The 21,084-nt window shown below is 45.9% G+C and overlaps 1 protein-coding gene across 1 annotated transcript in view; it reads right to left on the reverse strand.

Moving 5' to 3' along the window:
* The window catches only part of LOC142558312 (liver carboxylesterase 1-like), a 150,517-nt gene that overhangs the window by 17,864 nt on the left and 111,569 nt on the right, over positions 1-21,084 (reverse strand). The window contains exon 5 of the mRNA XM_075670461.1: positions 20,848-21,081. Within this exon, the coding sequence (XP_075526576.1) occupies positions 20,848-21,081 (234 nt within the window). The remainder of the gene's footprint in view (positions 1-20,847; positions 21,082-21,084) is intronic.

The following is a 21,084-nucleotide window of genomic DNA, read 5'->3' on the forward strand; positions in this document are numbered from 1 at the left end:
TTGATTACATTCAGCCAGAATTTCGCCTTTCCTGACAAATCAAAATGTTCTCTAACTTCATGTGTTGTCTCGACATGAACTTGCATTTTGTATGGATCAGTGCATTGACAATCGTCTCTCCGGAGTCTGCTCCTTGGGTGATACGGAACCATAGTTCTCACGCATGTTCTGTACCGCCTATGAGCCCTCCCAATGTGCTCCAAGGATGAATGATCAAGTTAACACATGACAGAGGGAGCAAGATGTAACTGTTTTACTGTCAATGCTATGTATGTATGTATGCACATCTGTTCATAGGTGTATGTTGTCCTGGTCTAATGCATGCTTTTTTGTCACACTGAAGCCACTGGGTCTTGGGTCTCTTCACTCGAGCCGAACGCCGCATACTGCTTGAATGGAAAAATAAACCGATGGTCTGTCTGCTAGTCTGAGTCTGAAAGATTTCTTGCCAACACAATAGGTTAAATGAACGGTGGAAAGTTGACCCAGCAACATTTCCTCGTCGACTACCATACAATGGTACTCGACATAAATTGATTTTGTGACAATATCTTATTAGTTAAATATTGCCTTTTTATACCATCCAAGTGCTCAATGCAGCTCAACCAAGAACCGATCTTGGGCACAAGAACTTTGCAAATGTCTTGTCACATGCAGTTTGATTTTTTAATGTGCAACAGTACAATGATGTTTGGAGTACTCTGTTTATGGTAATTGCTAATCAAGGATGTTAGGCCTTTGACATTTGCGTATTCTATGAACGTCTGCGCTTACTGTTATGTATGGTATGGTAATGGGGTGTTTAACCTCTGGACGGTGTACATGAGCGATCAGAGACGTCATGTACAGCTTCTTAGCTGCGTGGCAATTTAGAGTAACATCATGTGTAAGCTTAATGTAAGGAAATGTTTGGCTAGTGCATGAACCAGACATGCACGTAAGACATTTGAAACGAATTCTCCACCATTTAATGTTCATGGTTACCGAAACCAATTGCTTTCTCTGTACTACGAGAGTGCATCACACATTTGAGATGCATAATTAAAGTGATCACAAAGGTATTAGGGTCATTCTGCTCAAGGATATATAAATACAGTTTATTTTGGCATAAATAATTGCACAGTGTCCTCAAATCGTCAAACACAGCTCCTGACGTTGTCACATTGGATAAGTGCTGAAAGCGACACATTAGTAATGAGGCCACAGTGGAGGCCACAGTGGACGGTTCTCAAATTATTTCTACCATCTGGGCTTTTTTAACGTGCATTGAAGTCACACAGTATACAGGCGCCTTCCGTTTCGCCTCCATCGAAACAAGGCCGCCGCGGCTGGGATTGCATCCATCGTCGGGCTCAGCAGCCGAGCCAGCGCGCAACGACAGCGTTCAGCGTCGTTGCGCGCTGTATACCATTGTATAGCAGTCCACGAGGCAATGTTGCTGGGTCAACTTTTAACCGTTGTTCATTTAACCTATTGTTGTGGCAAGGAATCTTTCAGACTCAGACTAGCAGACAGACGTTCTGTTTATTTTTCCATTATGTACCTTTGGATAACACTTGACAATTGCGCTATCTCAAAAGGATGCCAGTGGCCAGTTCGGAAAGCACGCCCGTCTGCCCACATCAGTTCTTCAGTGGTCTTGTCCAACCACAAAAAATTACAACGAAACGTATATACACTGACCTTAGCGGCATGAATTTGACGATGGGATGAACGCACGGGTACAAATGAATTTAGGTTGAGTCCTCGATCAGTAGCATTTCTCGCTAAAAAATACTTTCGAACGGCTGATACAACATGCACGATCAATACGGAGAGACCTGTATTCAGGCTGGAAAGGAACTGCAAGGACATCGAAAATACTGTCTTGCCTCGATGCAACTATTCATTGTAAAGAAGGGTTTTTAGCTGGACGTTTTGGTGCATATTAACTTTTGGGTGGACTACGCGACGATGGGACAAGAAAGGAAAGAAAATCGAGAGTAAGCTTGACAATATTTATTGTCAAGTTTCACTTCAGTTTACAGTGAAGTTTCATGAGTAATAAAACGGATTCGGCATTGAAATGAACTGTACCGCGGACTTTTGAAGAGTGAAATGCTCAGCCTCCATACACTTTCTCCCTGTTTGTTGCACACCCCATAGCTTCCGCCGGTGAAAAGACTCTTCCAGAGCAGCACACGCTTCGGAGCTATCAAGTACGACGCCATTTTGAAAAGGTCGCATGACGACGATTTTGTCTGCTTCTGTGATTGGCTGGCGGAGTAACACAACCCCGCGCGGTCCGTGGGCCTTGGTTTCCAACTGCTGTTTTTTTAAGTTGCATCCTACTATACCAACATTCGATCCTGTGACCTACACATCCCAAGCCCGGTACTTTACCACTAAGCTCCGTCTTTTTTCACCAGATGGGAAGGTTCGAATAATTTGCTATATCAAGACTCAGGCACAATTTTAGTTGCGCAGACGCGTCTCACCTAAAGCTTATGCCTGTATCAGACAGAAAACATTGTTGTCCGTACTCAATAGTATGCTTCGAAGTGTCACAACACTGATTTTCTTTTTCGATTGGTATTTTAACTTCGAAAAAAGTCCTAAACGAACCGCCGACCCGGGTCGCTGTATGTGCTGTTGCTGCCGATTCGAGCAAGGGATATGCGACATTTTCTTCTTTCAATGTGCCGTTTCAATCGACACGTCTGTCCAGTCGGATATTTTCGTCAGAGAAGCGCAGGCTAGTGCTGGCAGCCTTCGGCGATAGTAAATGCACGCATGTTTATAACGCATCACATCGGCGCTCATCGCTTATTGTGGTGACAGTGTAGACACGAAAAATTACAGGGTCTCTTAAGATATTTGTTGAGAGGTGAACGGCGAAATCCCACTCTTTCGCCTCTTATCATTCCCCTCTTTGTTCTTGCCTCTTCTCTTACTCTTCTTCCTTTTAGTCATTACTGCTCACTACTAAGCATCTTTAGTCATTTGTGATAAATTGTGGTCATTACAAGCCGTCGTTAGACATGTTGGTCATATCATAGTCATTAGTAGTCATTACAAGTCATTTCAGTCATTATTTTTCATTACTGGCCATTACTAAGCACTTTAAGTCATTTCTAAATAATTGTAGTCGTTACAAGTTGTCATTAGACATATTGGTCATTCCCTAGTCATAACTAGTCATTATAAGTCATTTCAGTCATTATTGGTCATTACTGCTCACTAATAAGCATTTTGTCATTTGTAATGAATTGTTGTCATTACAAGGCGTCGTTAGATGTGTTGGCCATATAATAGTCATCGGTAGTCATTATTAGTCATCACTGGTCATTACTAAGCATTTTAGTCATTTATAATCAAGTTTAGCCATTGGAATTGGTCGTTAGACAGATTGGTAATTTCTTAGTTATTAGTAGTCACTACTGCTCATTACTAAGAATTTTTAGTCATTTTCTACCAATTGTAGTCGTTATAAGTTGTCGTTGGATATATTGGTCATTTCATAGTCATTACTAGTCATTACACGTCGATTAAGTCATTATTAGTCATTAGTGCTCACTAGTAAGGAATTTAAGTCATTTGTAATCAATTGTGGTCATTACAAGTCGTCGTTAGGCATATTGGTCATTTCGTATTCATTATTTATATTACAAGTCATTAGTACTAATTTTAGTACAAGTCATTAGTACTACTAAGGCCCTTTCATCTATTATGTTTTAGCACACTGGGGAAAGTGGAAGCGCTCGAATCACCTCAACTTTGTTATCGGTGCGACACATTGGCGTAGCCAGAAATTTCTTCCGGGGAGGAAGGGGTAGGGGGTTCACGTTGCAGCTCGGCCTCCTCGTTATGGAATTTGTCGAGGGATCAAATACATGAATAATAACTCCATTGCCGTTGCTAAATACGCTGAAAACGAATTTGAACGCTACGCACTGTGTAGCAAGCAAAATATGTATTTTTTTATAAAAGAATATACTCGTACGGTCCCAAGAATTGTACCCAATATAACTGATATTGCTTCCATGTTTTCTGTCTATTTAATAAATCTATTTAATAATATTACACTAAATTTAGAACTGTATCAGTTCGAAACCAGCAAAACAGTGCATGCCACTGATATGAAAAATGCACAAACTTTGTCATTCAAGAACCTTGTTTACATTTTTGTACAAATGCAACGGCCAAGAAAGAAATCTATATGACGCTGTTCTTTGTTCGATTTATTGCGCAGGAGCATCTGCCACCGGTCGTGTATTGTGAGTAATTGCAGCGAAATTATAGTCGCAACAAAGAGCACATATAAAAAGCAGGAGTTCTTCAAAATATACGAAGGCGAGTCAAATGAAAGTGAGCCGATTGAAATATATGACAAAGGGTGTACTTTCTTTAAAAGTAGACGCAATCATCATTTAGATATGGGTCCCACAAAATAACGAGTCGCGTGATTTACGTCTCATATAAATCTTTGGGTTGCTGCCTCAGAAAGCCTGTAACTGAGTGATCCACGTTACAGTCCGACACGAACATGGTTCCCTTGAGCTGTTTTTTTTTCTATTGACCCAAAATGTGAAAGTCTCAAGGCGACAGGTCTGGGCTGCATGACGGATGTCGCAGCGTTTCCCATTGAACTTTGCCAGTTTAGTGTTAACCACATCAGCGACGTCGGGACGGACATTCTCGTGGAGCAAGATGACACCATTCGTCAAATTTCCACGTTGTTTGTTCTTGATTGTGATACGCCGCCGATCGGCGCTTCACAATATCGGAAACGATTGATAGTTTCTCCAGGTTTGGCAAATTCGATCAGTAATGGCCCCTGACGATCGGAAAAAAACAGTTAGCGCCTTTCTGGCGGAAATGACGGTCTTTGCTTTCTTTGGAGTGGTGAATTCGAATGTTTCCACTGTAAGCTTTGCCGTCGTGTTTCAGGCTCGTAGTGATGGCACTATAATTCATCCCCGGTCACAATTGCAGACAAGAAGTCGTCAACCTCATTGTGATACCGGATCAGACGAGTCAAGGTAGCGCCAAACCTCTCCGCCTTCTGGCAATGGTTCGAAATCTTGGGCATACTGTACATTGCGCACACAAGAGCCGATAATCTAGATTTTCATGAATTGTGGTGTGAACCGAACCTTGGCTGTTGTTCGCATGCTAGGCCAGTTCATCGATGCTTATCCTCCGTTCCTGTCTAATCAGCTTTGAAATTGTGTTGGCGGTGAGTGCACGGTGGCTTTGGCTCGGTCTTGGATCGTATTTGCAACTTTCACGTCCTTCTTTGAACCATTTGCTCCAATGCTTCTCAGTGGCCAATGAAATACAATGTTAACGTACACCGAAGCCATACGGCGACTAATTTCTTTTTGGGAATCACCTTCAGCTGTCAAAAACCTCACGACACCACGCTGTTCAAATCCTGGTCCGTCCACTCTGTCACACAGCCATGTTCAACGTATGACTGGCTACAACGTATGACATGGCTGTCACACAGCCATGTTCAGTGTCTGAGAGCATTAAAGAACATTTATCATCACACCGGTTTGTGTCACTTTTGTAAATGAGAGATGCCTGTGCGCTAGGCGCATGCCTCGCAGATAATGAACAGAACCGGGATGAACAGCGGGATGTGCTGGCTCACTTTCATTTGACTCGCCCTCGTAGATTAGAAATGCGAAGATACAATGAAATATATAAATGTGAAGATAAAGCTGATAAAGGGCAAAAACGTGTCACTGGAAACAAAGTTCACTACACGTATACACGAAACCTCGCAAAAGATATACGTAAAGGTATTCAATAAATCTGCATATCTACGAAAAAGTCGCGTGCATAATGCGTCAAACAAGGCAAATAAACGTGTTGCGCAATCGCAGATTCACAGAACACAAAATCGTAAGGATCGCCCCCCCCCCTCCCCCCACTTTTTGCTACTCTCCCTGATATACGACGCGCGACAGAAGGCGGCGCGCATCCTCCCCGCTACTCTCCCTTGCGCACAGGAGACTGAGCCACCATCCTCGGGTTACCGCGCTCTGGTACGCGCCGGGATTGACCTGTTGGCTATGCGGCATGCCTCAGCGCCTTGGCTGCCGCGTAGCTGGTGCGTTATTGTTGCCAGGCGACCAAAGAGCCTCTACTGACGCCCATAGAAACAAGCGACAAGTGAGTTAACTGGACGGGAGACTTTATTGGCGGAAGAAAAGCAGTGCACCTTCTCCTACAAGAGCAGAAATAAAATTTGCATGTCGAGATGCGCTGAAAAGCTCGCTTTCGTCGTCACACATTGCGGTCTCCTAACGAGCGACAATCTGCAGCGCAAGCAAATTGGACAGTGCCCCACCTGCTTGCATCGACAGTCGCCGTAACTTGCATTGCGAAGCGATCGGGTTACGCAGCCGTGTGCTGCTGCAGCGACTTGGACTACCTGTCATTTTAGTGTTTCGTCCTTTCCAACCTGCACGTTTCTTTTTGTTCTTTCGCGTGCCCCTAATGTGTAACTCACACTTGGTGCCCCACATTCTCAATATGGCATGGTCGGTTTTGTGGAAATCACCATTTTGCAACCACTTTTGCATGCCTTTCTACCTATGTGGCTATCAGCTTCATACACTTCGGACCATGTAATCATGTATGCTTGTCTCCCTTCATGCCATATCCACGCCGATGAAGGCCTACAAGCATAATTTGCCCACGGCTGCAGCAGGAAAGGTCGAACGGGAAGCATCAATTAAGGTGTGTGTAAATTGGGGGTCTTTGTCGCTGTGTGGACTGCAGGAGCAGATGGTTACCCCGAAAGACAATGCAGCTGACCAGGTCGCCACATTCAAGAAACATAACTCGGCGACCATAATCAAATGAGACTCGGCACTCAATCACCGCATAAGATTCAGCGAATACACTGTACATTGGCTAAGATCCACATAACAACAGTGAGCGTTCACGCACTACGGGTCGCTTACAGCACATTCTGTTGTAGCCAGGAAGGAAGAGCGAGACGGGCAGACGATACGCACACGTTTAATGGTCTCTCAGACGTGTTACATCTCAGGAAGAAGAAGAGCACGCGCTACCAGAACACCGACCACGTGCACTCACGGGGAACTATGTCTCCCCTCTTTCACTAGATGGCAGCATGTACAACACATTCAGCTATCCAACTTCAGGTACAGTGCTTGCCTTCGTCGCACTTGGCGGTCTAGTAACGAGTGACAACCAGCATCACAAGCAGATTGGACAGTGTCCCAGCTGTTTGCATCGACAGGCGCCGTAACCTGCATTGCGATTAAATCGGGTGACGCGGTGATTTGCTGCCATAGCCAACAAAGCGACATGAACTACCCGGCATTTTAGTGTTACCTTTTTTCCAACCTGCACGTTTCTGTTTGTTCTTTTGGTGGCCGCTAACGTGTTGCTCACACTTGGTGCCCCACCTGCTCTCAATATCGACATGGTCTGTTTTATGGGAATCACCATTGTGCAGCCACTTTTTCAGGCCATTCCATCCATGTGGGTATCAACTTCATACACTTCGGACCGTGTAATCACGTATGATAGTCTCCATTGAAGCGAAATCATGGCCGAGATAAGCCACAAGCAAAATTCGCACACGACTACAGCAGAAAAGGACGGAACGGGAACACCAAGCACGGTGCGTGCAAACAAGGAATTTATGTCGCTGTGCGGACTGCAGAAGCAGGTGCTTACATCGAGAGGCTGTTGCCCAATGCAACTGACCAGGCCGCCACACCCGAGAAATGTAACACGGCAACCTTGACCAAGTGGGAGGGCATTAAAACAAGATTCTGCAATCAAATCACTTCAGCATGCCTCTAACATAGCGCTCAGTGTATACATTGGCGCTATACACTATACATTATCTACGATCCACATCACAACAGATAGTATACACGCACACGAGTCGCTTACGGCACAGTCAGCCGTCTGACTGCAGGCATAGTGCTTGCCTTCGTCGCACATGCTGGTCTGGTAACAAGCGACAACCAGCAGCGCAAGCAGATTGGACAGCATGTCCCACCTGTTTGCAACGACAGTCGCCATTGAAGATGAGCAACATTCATTGCGAAGTTTTCGGGAGATGCAGGCATCTGCTGCCGCAGCCAACACAGCCACATGGAGTATCCGGCATTTTAGCGTTACCTCCTTGACAACCTGCACGTTTCTTTTTCTTCTTTTGCGTGCCGCTAATGTGCAACGCACACTTGATGTCCCACATTCTCTAAATATGGGCATGGTCGGTTTTGTGGGTATCACCATTTTGCAGCCACTTTTGCAGCCTTTACACCCATGTGGATATCAACTTCATACACTTCGGACCATGTAATCGCGTATGATAGTTTCCGTTGACGCCAAATCATGGCCGAGGGAAGCCACAAGCTAAATTTGCACACGGCTGCAGCAGGAAAGGACGGAACGGGGAGCACCAATCACAGTGCGTCTAAATTCGGAGTCTGTATCGCTGGACGGACTGCAGGAACAGGTGCTTGCCTTGAGAGACTGTTTCCCAATGCAACTGACCAGGCTCCCCCATACGAGAAACGTAACACGGTGACGAGTACCAAGTCAGACAGCAGTGAAACTAGATTCTGCAATCAACCATTTCAATGTAGCTTGCACAAAAACGCAGGCTGTCGAGCAAGAATAGCATTCCTGAACAAGATTAGGAAAGAAATATGGTAATGAGAAAGCTTGCATTCATGACAGAAGCCACTCAATATTACAAGCACAGAAAGCCAAAACATTAAGTTCAATGCTACGTAGCACACGGTGCACATGTTAATGCAAGACACACGCCAATGCCGCATCAGCTATTTCAGGTATGCTCAATCTACGCAATACACAATCTGCCTTGCTTGCGTTTCCTTTCTTGAAAACGCCGCGCCCGCTGCTTTCCTGTCGGGAATGCTATGTTATGATGATAACGCGCATGCCGTTCGTTACTAGAAAGTAGCGGGCTTTCAATAGTTCAAGCGCCAATAGTGACGGCACATAGGAAGGAACAAAGACAGGAGAAATTATTAGTATCTAGCGATGAATATTAATACCCTCCGTACTGAAACCAGTGCGGCACAAAGGCAACCAGCGTAGTTTTCAGTGCGAGGCAGCGAACTGCAGCGAGAATCAGCGCGCGTACAGCACAAACTAATGCGTCCCAGCATGATAGCCGTGAAACCAGCCTCATAGCAGTGAAACCAGCTCGTCGTCCAGTGTGACCCATCTCTTATCCAATCGTCTGACTGGTGTCCCAGTGACTCCCAGCGAGCGCCAGCGTCCCCAGTGCTATCCAGTGTCAAAAAAACGCGCCGGTTTCACGCTGGAGAGCACTGGAAGATGCTGTTTTTTTGCAATAGGGGTAGAAAGCAGTTTCCTCAGAACAGAAAGTAAACACGAAGCCTTGAATAGGTTGAGCACTCAATTTATTTATTCATGCAACACTGCCAACTGCCCTTTCGCAGCAAAGGCCGCAGTGGTTAAAAGTGAAACAATAACTATCATAAGGTACAGGTGCGCGATTTGGCATAGTACAGGGTAAAAAAAAATCTAACACATGCTACAAGATAAAACGAAATACTTCTAGTTAAGGGTTATAATTGGAAAAGCAACTTATAAAGACAAGAATGAAGAACCTTTAGAAAGCAACGTAAGCAAATTACTACACACAATAAACGATGAAATGACAACAGATTCGTGAAGAAAAAATATTATGGAAAATAGACAAGTACAAGGCCGCTGATCGTGCATCTCAGATGTGATGCAATTGGCAAAATGGAATTATTTGCATCTTTTCATATTGAAATGCTTTAGCTTTCCTTTCTATGGTGTCCTTTCATTATTGAGAGACTTTGTCAGACACCGGAGGCGCGAAAGACTTCAGTATCTCGTGAGTGATTTGCTGTGCTTGTTCAGGGCAGGCTAGTGCAGGAAAATGAGCCTTAGCGAGAAATTCAACAAATTTGAAAATGCTGTCCTCACGCAGTCTATATAAACTGAAAAGTGCGGTGAACTTCAAGGACAGTAATACTAATTCTTAAAGGGCCTGAATGGTACAGCAAGCCTCCATTATCACAATGCTATGTGAAGGTTGAAGCTACGTTATCTGCCAGCAATAGCACACATCTCTTACATGAGCTCTTCTTTAAAACCTTCCTTGCGGCATACCCTACTACATAATGTATGAGCTTGTCATGGCTTCTTGCAGTCAAAAGAGCAGTGTGGTGTGACAGAATGCTTCTGCCCAAACTACGACATTCCAGTAGACTTTAGGCATTGCCAAACTTTCCAGCATCAATCAATTCGTCCTTTGCAATCTTCACCTGGGGAACAGAAACCAGTGCAGTGATAAGTTCTGGAGCACAGTTTCCTGCGAGTAGGATAACCTCCCTCGCCTTTCTCTCGCGGCCCCTTTCCCTTTAGGATGGGATAAAGTTGTTTCTCTCTCTCCTGATTAAGGTGGTTTCGCAAGGTTATAAAATGCAAGTGAATTGATTATAAGTAAAAGCTGTGCAGAAATAGGGTGATCATTGGTTCCAAAAGATTGCCTGACAATACCAAACAAATGTTTGAGTGTGTCCTGGCCCAATTTTGCAGTAACTATGTACTTGAAGCCGATGCTACCGAGGTATGAAAGCAATTTCAGCGTGCGTCTGATTGTCACTCGGAGGCCCTTAGCGGTACTTGAGCTAAGGAAACCGCCAACTGTTCGTTTCCTTTGCGTGTTCTTCCCATTTCGTCAAATATTCCAGGCACTCCTTCACAAACCTGTAGTTCGGTGATTGCATGTACAAACCCGCTTTGGGAATACGAGTAGTCATTATCCTTATCAGTTTGTTCATTTCTTTTAGAAATTGCTCTGTTGACTGAAAAGATCCATAAGCTCTCTCTAAGTACGTAGGAGCGATAAAGCAAGAGCCGCTTGATTACTTCGTCGCCAAATATTTGGAAAGCTGGGGCAGCCTTCATTGTTTTTTTTTTCATTTTTTTTCGAATGAATTGGGATGGGTATGACTGCTGGTAACCGTTGGCATTCCTTCAGGTGAAACACTGCTATCCTTTTCCCAAGCTTCTTGAATGGGTCCTATAAGCGCGCGGCCTTCACGTGTGTTGCACCCGGTAGTGACAGATGCATTTCTAGCACTTTTGACTATATCAGGAAAATCTGACAAGAAGTGCAAATGACGAGCTGACACTGCTTTTCACATTTGTCTGCGGACATTGCGTTTTGTCAAGTAGACCAGCTAACCACACACACGCAAATTAAAAGCACATTCGCACTGGCGATCACGACCGCACAATGCTCGGTCGAGCGAAGAGCGTAGCATGCTCGCTGCGCCCTCTGCGCTTTCATCCATAAAGCGTCCCGCCCGCTCCATACGGTATGGCGCACGTGCGGCAGACTAACCAATATTCTAGACCATACGCATAGCAACAACAGAATGTTTGCTAATGAATTGTCTTGGCTTGAATACATTTGTCACGAGGCACCAGACGGCGCTCTCTCATTGAAAGTCTTTCTTAAGTTTTCGTTTCCGTACGTTGAACTAAAAGTCTTGAAGGGACAAGACGATAAATCACATTGTAAAATTTACTTAATAGTTCGGCGGAAACCCGCAAGGTGGCGAGAAGTTATTTATAAGGTGAAAATCAGACATCCACCCGTTCGTAGCAATTGCTGATTTTCCTCTTATTGTATTCTAAAAGTGTCTACTGCCTAAAAATGCTGCTTTGACTACCCTTAACTAAACTACGAGCAACTCAGCTTTGCAGCTTTGGCTACTTGCATCTAGGTGGCGCGGGGAAGTGTTGCACTTTGTGGCGCATCGTTATTACGCTATACTAAAGCTCTCTCGAACAGCGTCACCCAGAGGTTTTGCTTGCGGAACATGCTAACGCAAGCATTTTGCGCTATATTAAATATGTGTATTTATGACCCCAAGACATGGCATTATTTAGGACTAAATACTAGTATCTACCAATGAAATTGTATCGGGTATTTAATATTCAGCAGCGCCTATACTTCTTGCGTTCTAGAACCAGTGCGGCACAACGGCTACAAGCGCAGTTTCCAGTGCGAGCCCCTGAACTTCAGCTAGAAGCGACGCGTGTACCGCACAAACAAGTGCGTCGGCGTCGTAGTAGTGAAAGCAGCGTCTGGTGCAGTGTGACCCAGCTCTTATCCAGCGTTCTCGCCGGTGTCCCAGTGACTCCCAGTGAGCGCCAGCGTCCCCAGTGAGATCCAGTGGCAAAAAAACGGGCTGGTTTCACGCATATCCAGCTTTTCTGGACACGTATCAACTAACACCCCAAGCGGCTCCTGCACGAAGCTAGCGCGTTTTCAATGAAACGAGCGGGTTTTTCGCAAATAACAAAAGCTACAGGTCGGTTATTGAAAAAGGCAGGTGACAGACATGTACTGGAAGACAATCCACACGAGTCAAATGCAGTGATCACGCTGTGGCAGGCAAGAATTCTGTTCCCAGAGCGGTTAAAGATTCAGCAATGGAAGCCTATGACGGAAATTTGGGCTCAATCTTCGAGACAAAAACGGCATCTGTGATAAAGCTACAGCGTCTATCGTAAAAATAGCTACAGCGTATGTAGTCCGGAGACTCAACTGTTCATTGATGTTTATATCGACTCTCTACACATCGCGTAACACTGTTCCCAAAGGTTTTGGCACTGTTCCTTTCATCGTCACTACAAGGTGACAATACGATAGAATGAGCAATACCTTTTTTGATATAGGCACACAGCCCGTCTTAAAGTTTGTGTGTCCGAGAAATTAAACATTTTTGTGTTTGTCAGTGGTCGGCACATAAAAATTAGCAGTATACCATGTTTCTTTAAAAGCTAAAACATCGAGGGCTTCATAAAGGTCGCTAAGGTATTGGGTCAGTTCACCGAATTTCTTTTTTATACTGCAGATATTTAGGTGAAATCGGAAGAACGAACTTTTAGTTGCCTCCCTGTTATCTGAGACACATTTATTGAACGAGTGCTTCAAAGCCAGCCACGATTTACGGAATGTACGGGGAATAGCAGTGAAGGCAAGCTACCTAATTTCGTCAAGATCGTTATCACATTTGATAGCGATAGCTTTATCACCTGATTCAGTCCATTGTCATATGTAAGAGGCATTCGGCGCAAAAAGAAAACAAGAGGACGATGTGCGCAGATCACATTTGATAGCGATAGCTTTATCACCTGATTGCTTTCGTGTGAATTCCTTGCCATTTGAATGCAAAGTGTACTGATAACCAACCTCAGCAGCTCTCTGGCGCTTCAGCCAGAGCAGCCGTTGGTTGCAATACTTTAGGTTATCGTATAAGCGGACGCCTCTTCGCTTTTGTCTCAGTTCATTAGATTTACCTCGCCATTTTCCCTGCACTGTGCCACTGACTGAACGCACCATGATAGCCGATTATTTGTCGCGTTTTTCGGGAAGCCTAGGCAGTCCATTGTCATATGTAAGAGGCATTCGGCGCAAAAAGAAAACAAGAGGACGATGTGCGCAGATCGGTCCGTACAGCACGAGCCCTCGAGGCGCCTGACCCGAGCTGTGATCGGGCGAGAAGCGGCACTGGGCTGGCATTATCGACGTGGCTCTGGACCAAGAAGGTTGTAGCGTCAGCATCGCACTGGTTACGGGAGCCATGAAGGTTTGGTCAAGCCCGTGACGCTGGCCATCCAGTGTGTGGCCGACGACCTCGGCGACGTTCGAGCGAGGCTCCTTGGACCTGCTGCAGGCTCTCACGGCAGTGCCGTGCACTCCAGGAAGGATCCCCCTTCAGAGGGGGATCCCCCTTCAAGGGGGCGTTGGCCCTAGCTAGTGAGGCCAGAGTGCACCGTCACCGACAGAGCTCGGGACACTGGCATCAAAGATGGACGGGTTGACTGACCGACATCAAGGCAGCAACGTCTACGCCGTCAGCGATGAGGAAGATCCGACAGGCATGGGACTCGGAGGTATGTGAGACGACAGAAGTTTGTAAGAACACTCCTTCCTGACGGCGTCGCACCCATAGGCTAGGGTTGCCTGATTTTTGGTTAGGAAGCACTAAGGACGAACGTAGACGGGGATAAGGACATATTTAGGCTATGCAAGTGTTACTATTCCTTAGTGGAGTTTTATTTTTCGTCAATTGAGTTTTGAGCTTTTGATTTTGAGTTTGAGTTAACTAAAATCTGTTTGCTGTGCTGCCCTGCATCTTCCGACTTTACCTCTTCTAACATCGGCACGCCCCCTAGATCAGTGACACGCGACAAAATCGTTACAGTTAGCGAGCCTGCCAGGATCCGTTCTAGGATACGTTTCAGGATTCTATTCCGGCCCTGTCACTGATCACGGTGGTTTAGAGATGGAGTGGGAACGTTTAGCGGCGATAGCTAAAGATTTAAAACTCTCAAAGAACGAGACGATGAAGTTCTTCGAGTGTGCTCAACAAGAAAAAGAAAAGCAACACGAATGAACGTGCGAAGAGCACAAAATAGAAAAAGAAATTTTGGAGCTGGAGATAAAGCCAGCAGAGGTGGGCGGGAGCCCTCGTGACGGCATGAGTACACCCGGATCGGTTTCATCCGACTCACCTTCTTCCAGGCCAAGACAGATTTGCCCTAGGAAATTGATGGCACGTTTCGATGAGCGTACGGATGACCTAGATGCGTATTTGCATCGGTTTGAAAGGATAGCAGTCGGGCAAGGCTGGGAGAGGAGCGAGTGGGCTAACGCTTTTTAAGCCTGTGTTTAGTAGACGAGGCTCTGAGTGTGTTCCGGCGTATGCCAGCAGAGGAGTCATTAGACTATGACAAGGTGAAGAAAACTTTGTTGCCAAGATTCAGGTTGACCGCGGCAGGGTCCGGCAGAATTTTAGGTCATGTAAGCCTGAAGATTCAGACACAGGCAAGCAGTTCGCGTGTCGTCTAACAAATTATTTTGAGAGTTGGGTACAGCTGAGAAAGACAAACCGTATGAACGGGTTCGCGACAAAGTCGTTGGTGGGGAAATTCTCGCCATGTGTAGCAACAGCTTGGTGATATTCCTTAAACAAATAAACTTTAAACTGCGGAGCAGATGGCAGAACAAACATACCAGTTCGTAGAGGCACAAGGATTGAGAAATTTGGGAAAAGGCGACAAAGATGCGCACATGACAGAAGTAGGAGAGATGAAGAACCAGTGGAAAATCAGTAGACAAAGTGAACCCGAGATATGTTTTCTATGTAACCGGTTAGGTCCTTTAGCGGTGAACTGTCGAGTGAGAGGTAATCGTCACGAAACATAGGTGGTTTACCAGTTGTGCCAAAAGAAACATCACAAGGCAGACGAATGCAGGACCAGATCCGTGGATAAGACGGCATGTAACATGAGATCAAGAGAGGATAGGCAGAGAGAGCAGGGTATGCCTGTAATGGAAGGCGAGGTACAAGCACTCAAAGCTAGAGTCTTCAGACACACGGGAGCAAATACCATTTTAGTAAGGAGAAGTCTAGTGCCACCAGAAATCATGACCGCCTACTTTAAATCAGTAGTCTTGGTAGACAAGCCGCTAAGTGTCTGCCAGAGGCACTGATTCAAATATATACACCCTTTTATACAAGACTGGTCACAGCTATATGTGTGAAGGACCCCCTTTATGATTTGATTGTGGGAAATGTACCTGGGGTGAGGAAGGCAGACGACTCAGACCCAAGTTCGAGGAGGAAAGGACGTGGAAGAGAAAAAGCACTCAGAGGCGCAAGAAGAGGGGTTGTAAGAGACAGATGTAGTGGCTGCAGTACAAACACGAGCAAGCAGTGGTGGTACCAAACCTCTGACAGCATTGCAGGTTACAGCCATTAAGAGATTAAATATTACCGCTGCGGAATTTGAATTACAGAACAAGGATGAGTCAATACGAAAGTGTGAACTAAAGATAAGGGAAGTGGTGCGAAGGAAAAGGAGTAGGACAGTAGCGGAGTTTAAAAAGAAGAATGTGTGTGTGTGTGTGTGTGTGTGTGTGTGTGTGTGTGTGTGTGTGTGTGTGTGTGTGTGTGTGTGTGTGTGTGTGTGTGTGTGTGTGTGTGTGTGTGTGTGTGTGTGTGTGTTTGTGTGCGCGCGTGTGTGTGTGTGTGTGTGTGTGTTTAGTTCAGGAAGGGAAGTACTGCAGTTGATAGTCCTGAGAGAACTCAGGGCTACAGTACTGAAGATAGGGCACGATAGTGTAATGGCAGGCCACCAAGGAATAAATAACACGTTAGAAAGGATCACAGGAGAGTTCTTTTGGATCGGGGTGCCGAGTGATGTGAAACGGTACGTGAAGTCCTGTGCTGTATGCCAAAAGACGGTGGCTAAGGGACGTGTAGGAAAGGCGCCTCTAGGAAAGATGCCCATCGTTGCCATTTCAATGTGGCAATTGATATTTTAGGACTTATCGGTCCCGTGTCCGGAAAAGGAAATATATATTTGCTAAGGCTAGTGGGCGTAGCTACCAGGCACTATGATGCAGTGCAACTGACAACATTAAATACCATTCAGGTGGCCGAATCATTGTTGGAGATGTTTGCCCGGTATGGCGTGCTTAGGAAAGTTTTGAGTGACAGAGGCTGGAATTTCACATCGGAGGCTATGAAGGAGTTAAATAGACTGTTGTCCATAGATCAAAAGCTAACCACTCCATACCGTCCGATGGCGAACGGTTTGATAGAGAGATTTAATAGAACATTAAAGACAATGATAAGGAAGACGTGTCAGGAAAGGCCAAAAGACTGGGATAGATATCTGCTAGCAGTCGTGTTCGCTTACCGAGAAGTGCCACAAGCTAGCTTAGGACTTTCCCTATTTGAGATGCTATATGGGAGAGCAGTTAGAGGACCAATAACCATCCTGAAAAAGCTGTGGTCGAGGGAGGCATTTGACAATGAGTATAAGGCTGCATACACGTATGTACTAGAAATCCGAAACCGATTGGAGGTAACCTGCAAATTGGCCCACGAGAAGTTGGCACAAGTGAAACAGATACAGAAGAAATATGACCGCAAAGGAATACGCACCGAAAGTTAGAACCGGGAGAGAAGGTGTTGGTACTACTACCCACAGATAACAATAAGATGCTTATGCAATGAAAGGGACCTTTTACAGTTACCCAAAAGAAAAATGAGTTGGCCTATGAAATCTCAGTTCAGGACAATGAGATGGTCTGCCACATCAACGTGTTGGAAAAGTATGAAGAGAGAAGGTAGGCAAAAATAGGGGGGAAACGAGGAGAGGGACTAGAGTTTGCATGGTGATTGCCGAAGAGAAGTACCACGGGGAGATGCACACTTATATCGATAAGAAGACCATGGGGGTAAAGACTGTTAGGTTGAACCAATCCCTAGTGGCAACACAAGTAGAGAAGTTGAGCAGGTTGATTCACAAGTTCGAGTGTTTTCAGGTCGCCCCGGACGGACAGAAGTAGTGCGGTACGACCTACAGTGTTCAACGGAGGAACCAGTGCATGCAAAACAACATCCACTAATCCTTGCAATGCAAGAAGTGATTGAAAGTGAAATAGACGAGATGTTGAGGCGAGCAATCATAGAAAAGGCTAATTCTCTTTATAACGCGCCATTAGTGGTGGTTAAGAAAGCCGACGTTTCTAAAAGAGTATGCGTTGACTTCAGACGGCTGAACAACGTATTGAAAACAGACGCAGAACCGATCCCCAGGATAGACGTCGTAGTAGCAAGAGTGGCAAACAAGAGATATTTCTCAAAACTAGATTTGGATGAAGGATACTGGCAGATTCTTATGGATGAAGCGTCCAAAGAAAAGACAGTTTTCTCGTGCTCAAAAGGACTATTTCAATTTAGGTATATGCCATTCGGTCTAAAGACAGCGGCAGCAGTGTTGACAAGATTGATGAGACGGGTCCTACATGGTGTGCCGCACGCTGAACGCTATATTGACGGCATAGTGGTTGCCACTGATACGTGGAATGAACACCTTAAGGCCCTAGAAAAGCTACTAATCAGAGTAAAGGACGCGGGGTTGACGATAAAGCCAACCAAATGGGAGCTAGGGTACAACACCGTGCAATTTTCGGGGCATAAATTGGAAATGGGACAAGTCGAGTCCAAGGAAGATGCACTAGACAAGATACAAGCAGTGGGCAAGCCTAAGACAAACAAACAAGTGCAATCGCTTTTTGGGCTTACAGGATTTTATAGAGAATTTATCCAAAAGTACGCTGAAGTAGCTGGACCGTTGATAGAGTTATCGAAAAAGGGGCAAACAACATACTGGATTGGGGTGAGCATCAACTAAGAGCCTTTGAAAGGCTAAAGAAAAGCTTAGCATATCCACCGGTGCTGTTAGCACCAGACATACGGAAGGAGCTTGTGATACGCACTGTTGCCTCTTGTAAGGTATTAGGACCAGTACTACTGCAAGAGAAAGATGAGACACCATCCGGTATATATTACTAGCAGGCGACTTAACAATGCAGAACGGAATTACTCAACTGTGGAGAAGGAATGTCCTGCCCTTGTATGGGCAATAAAGAAATTCCACATCTATTTATTTGGCAAAGAATTTAGGGTGCAAAAGGACCACCAGCTCCTGGATTTCTTGAGAAAATGTAAGCTGACTATTGACAGAATGAGATGGAGCATCACCTTGCAAGAATACTGTTTCCATATAGAGCACATCAAAGGACGACAGAATCTGCGGTCGGATTTCTTGAGTATGGCGATGTAGTGATGAAATATAAAGAGTATAACGCGGACGAACAAGTGTACACACGTAAAGTGGTGGGAACAATGAACTCACAAATGTGAACTGAGCATGTAGTGAAATGTGCGTGATAGTGTGGTGATCTGCGGTGAGCCACGACGACGCAAGAAAAAGCACCCAAATCGCGGTGGGAGTGTCAAATCCGCCACCAAGAAGACCGAAAGAAGGCAGTTATATTGAAAAAAAATTCCTGAATAGGGGACTCATGTCATATGTAAGAGCCATGTGGCGCAAAAAGAAAGGTTAGGTGACGATGTGCGCGGATCGGTCCGAATGGCACGAGCCCTCCAGGCGCGTGACCCGAGCTGTGATCGGGAGAGAAGCGCTGCTGAGCTGGCATTATCGTCATGGCCTGGGCCAAGAAAGTTGTAGTGTCAGCATCGCACTGGTGAGGGGAGCCATGGAGGTTCGGTCAAACCCGGGACGCTGGCGATCCAGGGTGTCGCCGTCGACCTCGGCTGCTGCAGCCCCTCATGGCTGTGCCGGGCACTCCAGGAAGGATCCCCCTTCATAGGTGGACCAGTACGTACGATAGTTCCCGGGGCGTCTCGTCGGCACTCGAAGAAGTATCGGTGGAACCCGGCGTTAGGCTTAGCCAGTGAGGCTGGAGTGTCACGTCACCGACAGAGTTCGGGACACCGGCATCAAAAACGGACGGGTTGACTGACGGACATGAAGGCAGCAACGTCTACGGCGTCGGCGATGAGGAAGATCCGACAGACATCGGACTCAGAGATACGTGAGACGACAGAAGTTGGTAAGAACACTCCTTTTTAACGGTGTCGCAACCGTGGGCTAGGGTTGCCATACTTTCGCTTAGGAAGCGCTAAAGACGAACGTAGAAGGGGATAAGGACTTATTTAGGCTATGCGAGTGTTACTATTCGTTACTGCAGTTTTATTTTGGGTCAATTGAGTGTTGAGTTTCTGATTTTCAGGTTGGGTAATTAAAATCTGTTTGCTGTGCTGCCCTGCGTATTGCGACTCCATCTTTCCTGACATCCGCACGCCCCCGAGATCTGTGAAAACGCGACAAATTCACGACATCCTGGCAGGCTCACCATTTGTCGCGCATGCCAGTGTCCCGAGCTCTTTCGGTGACGTGTCACTCCGGCCACACTGGCTAGGCCTAACGCCGGATTCCACCGCTACTCTTTCGAGTGCCGATGAGACGCCCCGGGGACTGTCGTGCGTGCTGGTCTGCCTCTGAAAGGGTATCCTTCCTGCAGTGCCCGGCACTGCCGTGAGAGGCTGCAGCAGGTCCAATGAGTCTCGCTCGAACGTCGCTGAGGTCGACGGGCACACCCTGGATCGCCAGCATCCCGTGCTTGACCGAACCTCCATGGCTCCCGTCGCCAGTGCGATGCTTACACTACAACATTCGTGGCCCAGAGCGACGTCGATAATTCCAGCTCAGCGCCGCTTCTCTCTAGATCATTGCTCGGGTCATGCGCCTCGATATATCGTGCCGTTCGGACCGACCCGCGCACATCATCCTCTTCCTTTCTTTTTGCACCGCATGTCTTTTACATATGACATCTATTTCCCTCGGGGTGATTTGGTCAAGGTGAAATTCAGTTCCTATTTGATTAAGAACTGTGAGCAGATTTTAGTTTCCACGACAGTATTTGTCTCGGTACAGATTTACGCGTATCGTATGTAAATTGCGAGCTCCATTTTTAAATTAGCCAATTGCTGTAACTTTTAAAAAGAATATGAAAACTCGAATCGAAATTCTGTTTCGCACAGTGGCTATATTTTGTTTTATTTGTTTATTACTACACGTATCATTCAACTTGTTTCAACGAGAGGGTTGTTATATCTGCATTTCACTAATATTTGGATGCAGAAATTGGAGTTTGCCCCAAGCATAAAGTTTTATTTCTGGGATGCACAGCTTTTCCCTATTCGAGCACAGCAGCACGTGATTTGTGTGCCGTGAGCAGCGTGTCACTGTGATCGCTGGCGCTGCTGCAAAAATAGCAGGGCCCACGGCTGCTCACTGCTCATTTGAGACGCAACACAAGCATAACAAGGGAACACACTGTACATTGTTAGGGATAAAAAAATTGCTCTTGCGAACCTGTGCAAGGTCGGTGCCAGCAATGACCGTCTGGATGGTGGGAAGCTTCTTCTCAGAAGTATCGAGTGCAAACATCATTGCGTTCCATAAAGGAGTGAAGCGCAAATCCATTCGCGCTGTAGCAGAGAGGAGCGCGTCCAATGTGGCGTTCGAGAAGCATGACAACCATGTGCTGCGATCCTTCACGCTGCAGTTCAGCATGCCGGCCAGTTCTTTCGATGGTTCCATTTCGCCCTG

The sequence above is a fragment of the Dermacentor variabilis genome, chromosome 9 (genome assembly GCF_050947875.1).
Source record: "Dermacentor variabilis isolate Ectoservices chromosome 9, ASM5094787v1, whole genome shotgun sequence".
NCBI lineage: Eukaryota > Metazoa > Arthropoda > Arachnida > Ixodida > Ixodidae > Dermacentor > Dermacentor variabilis.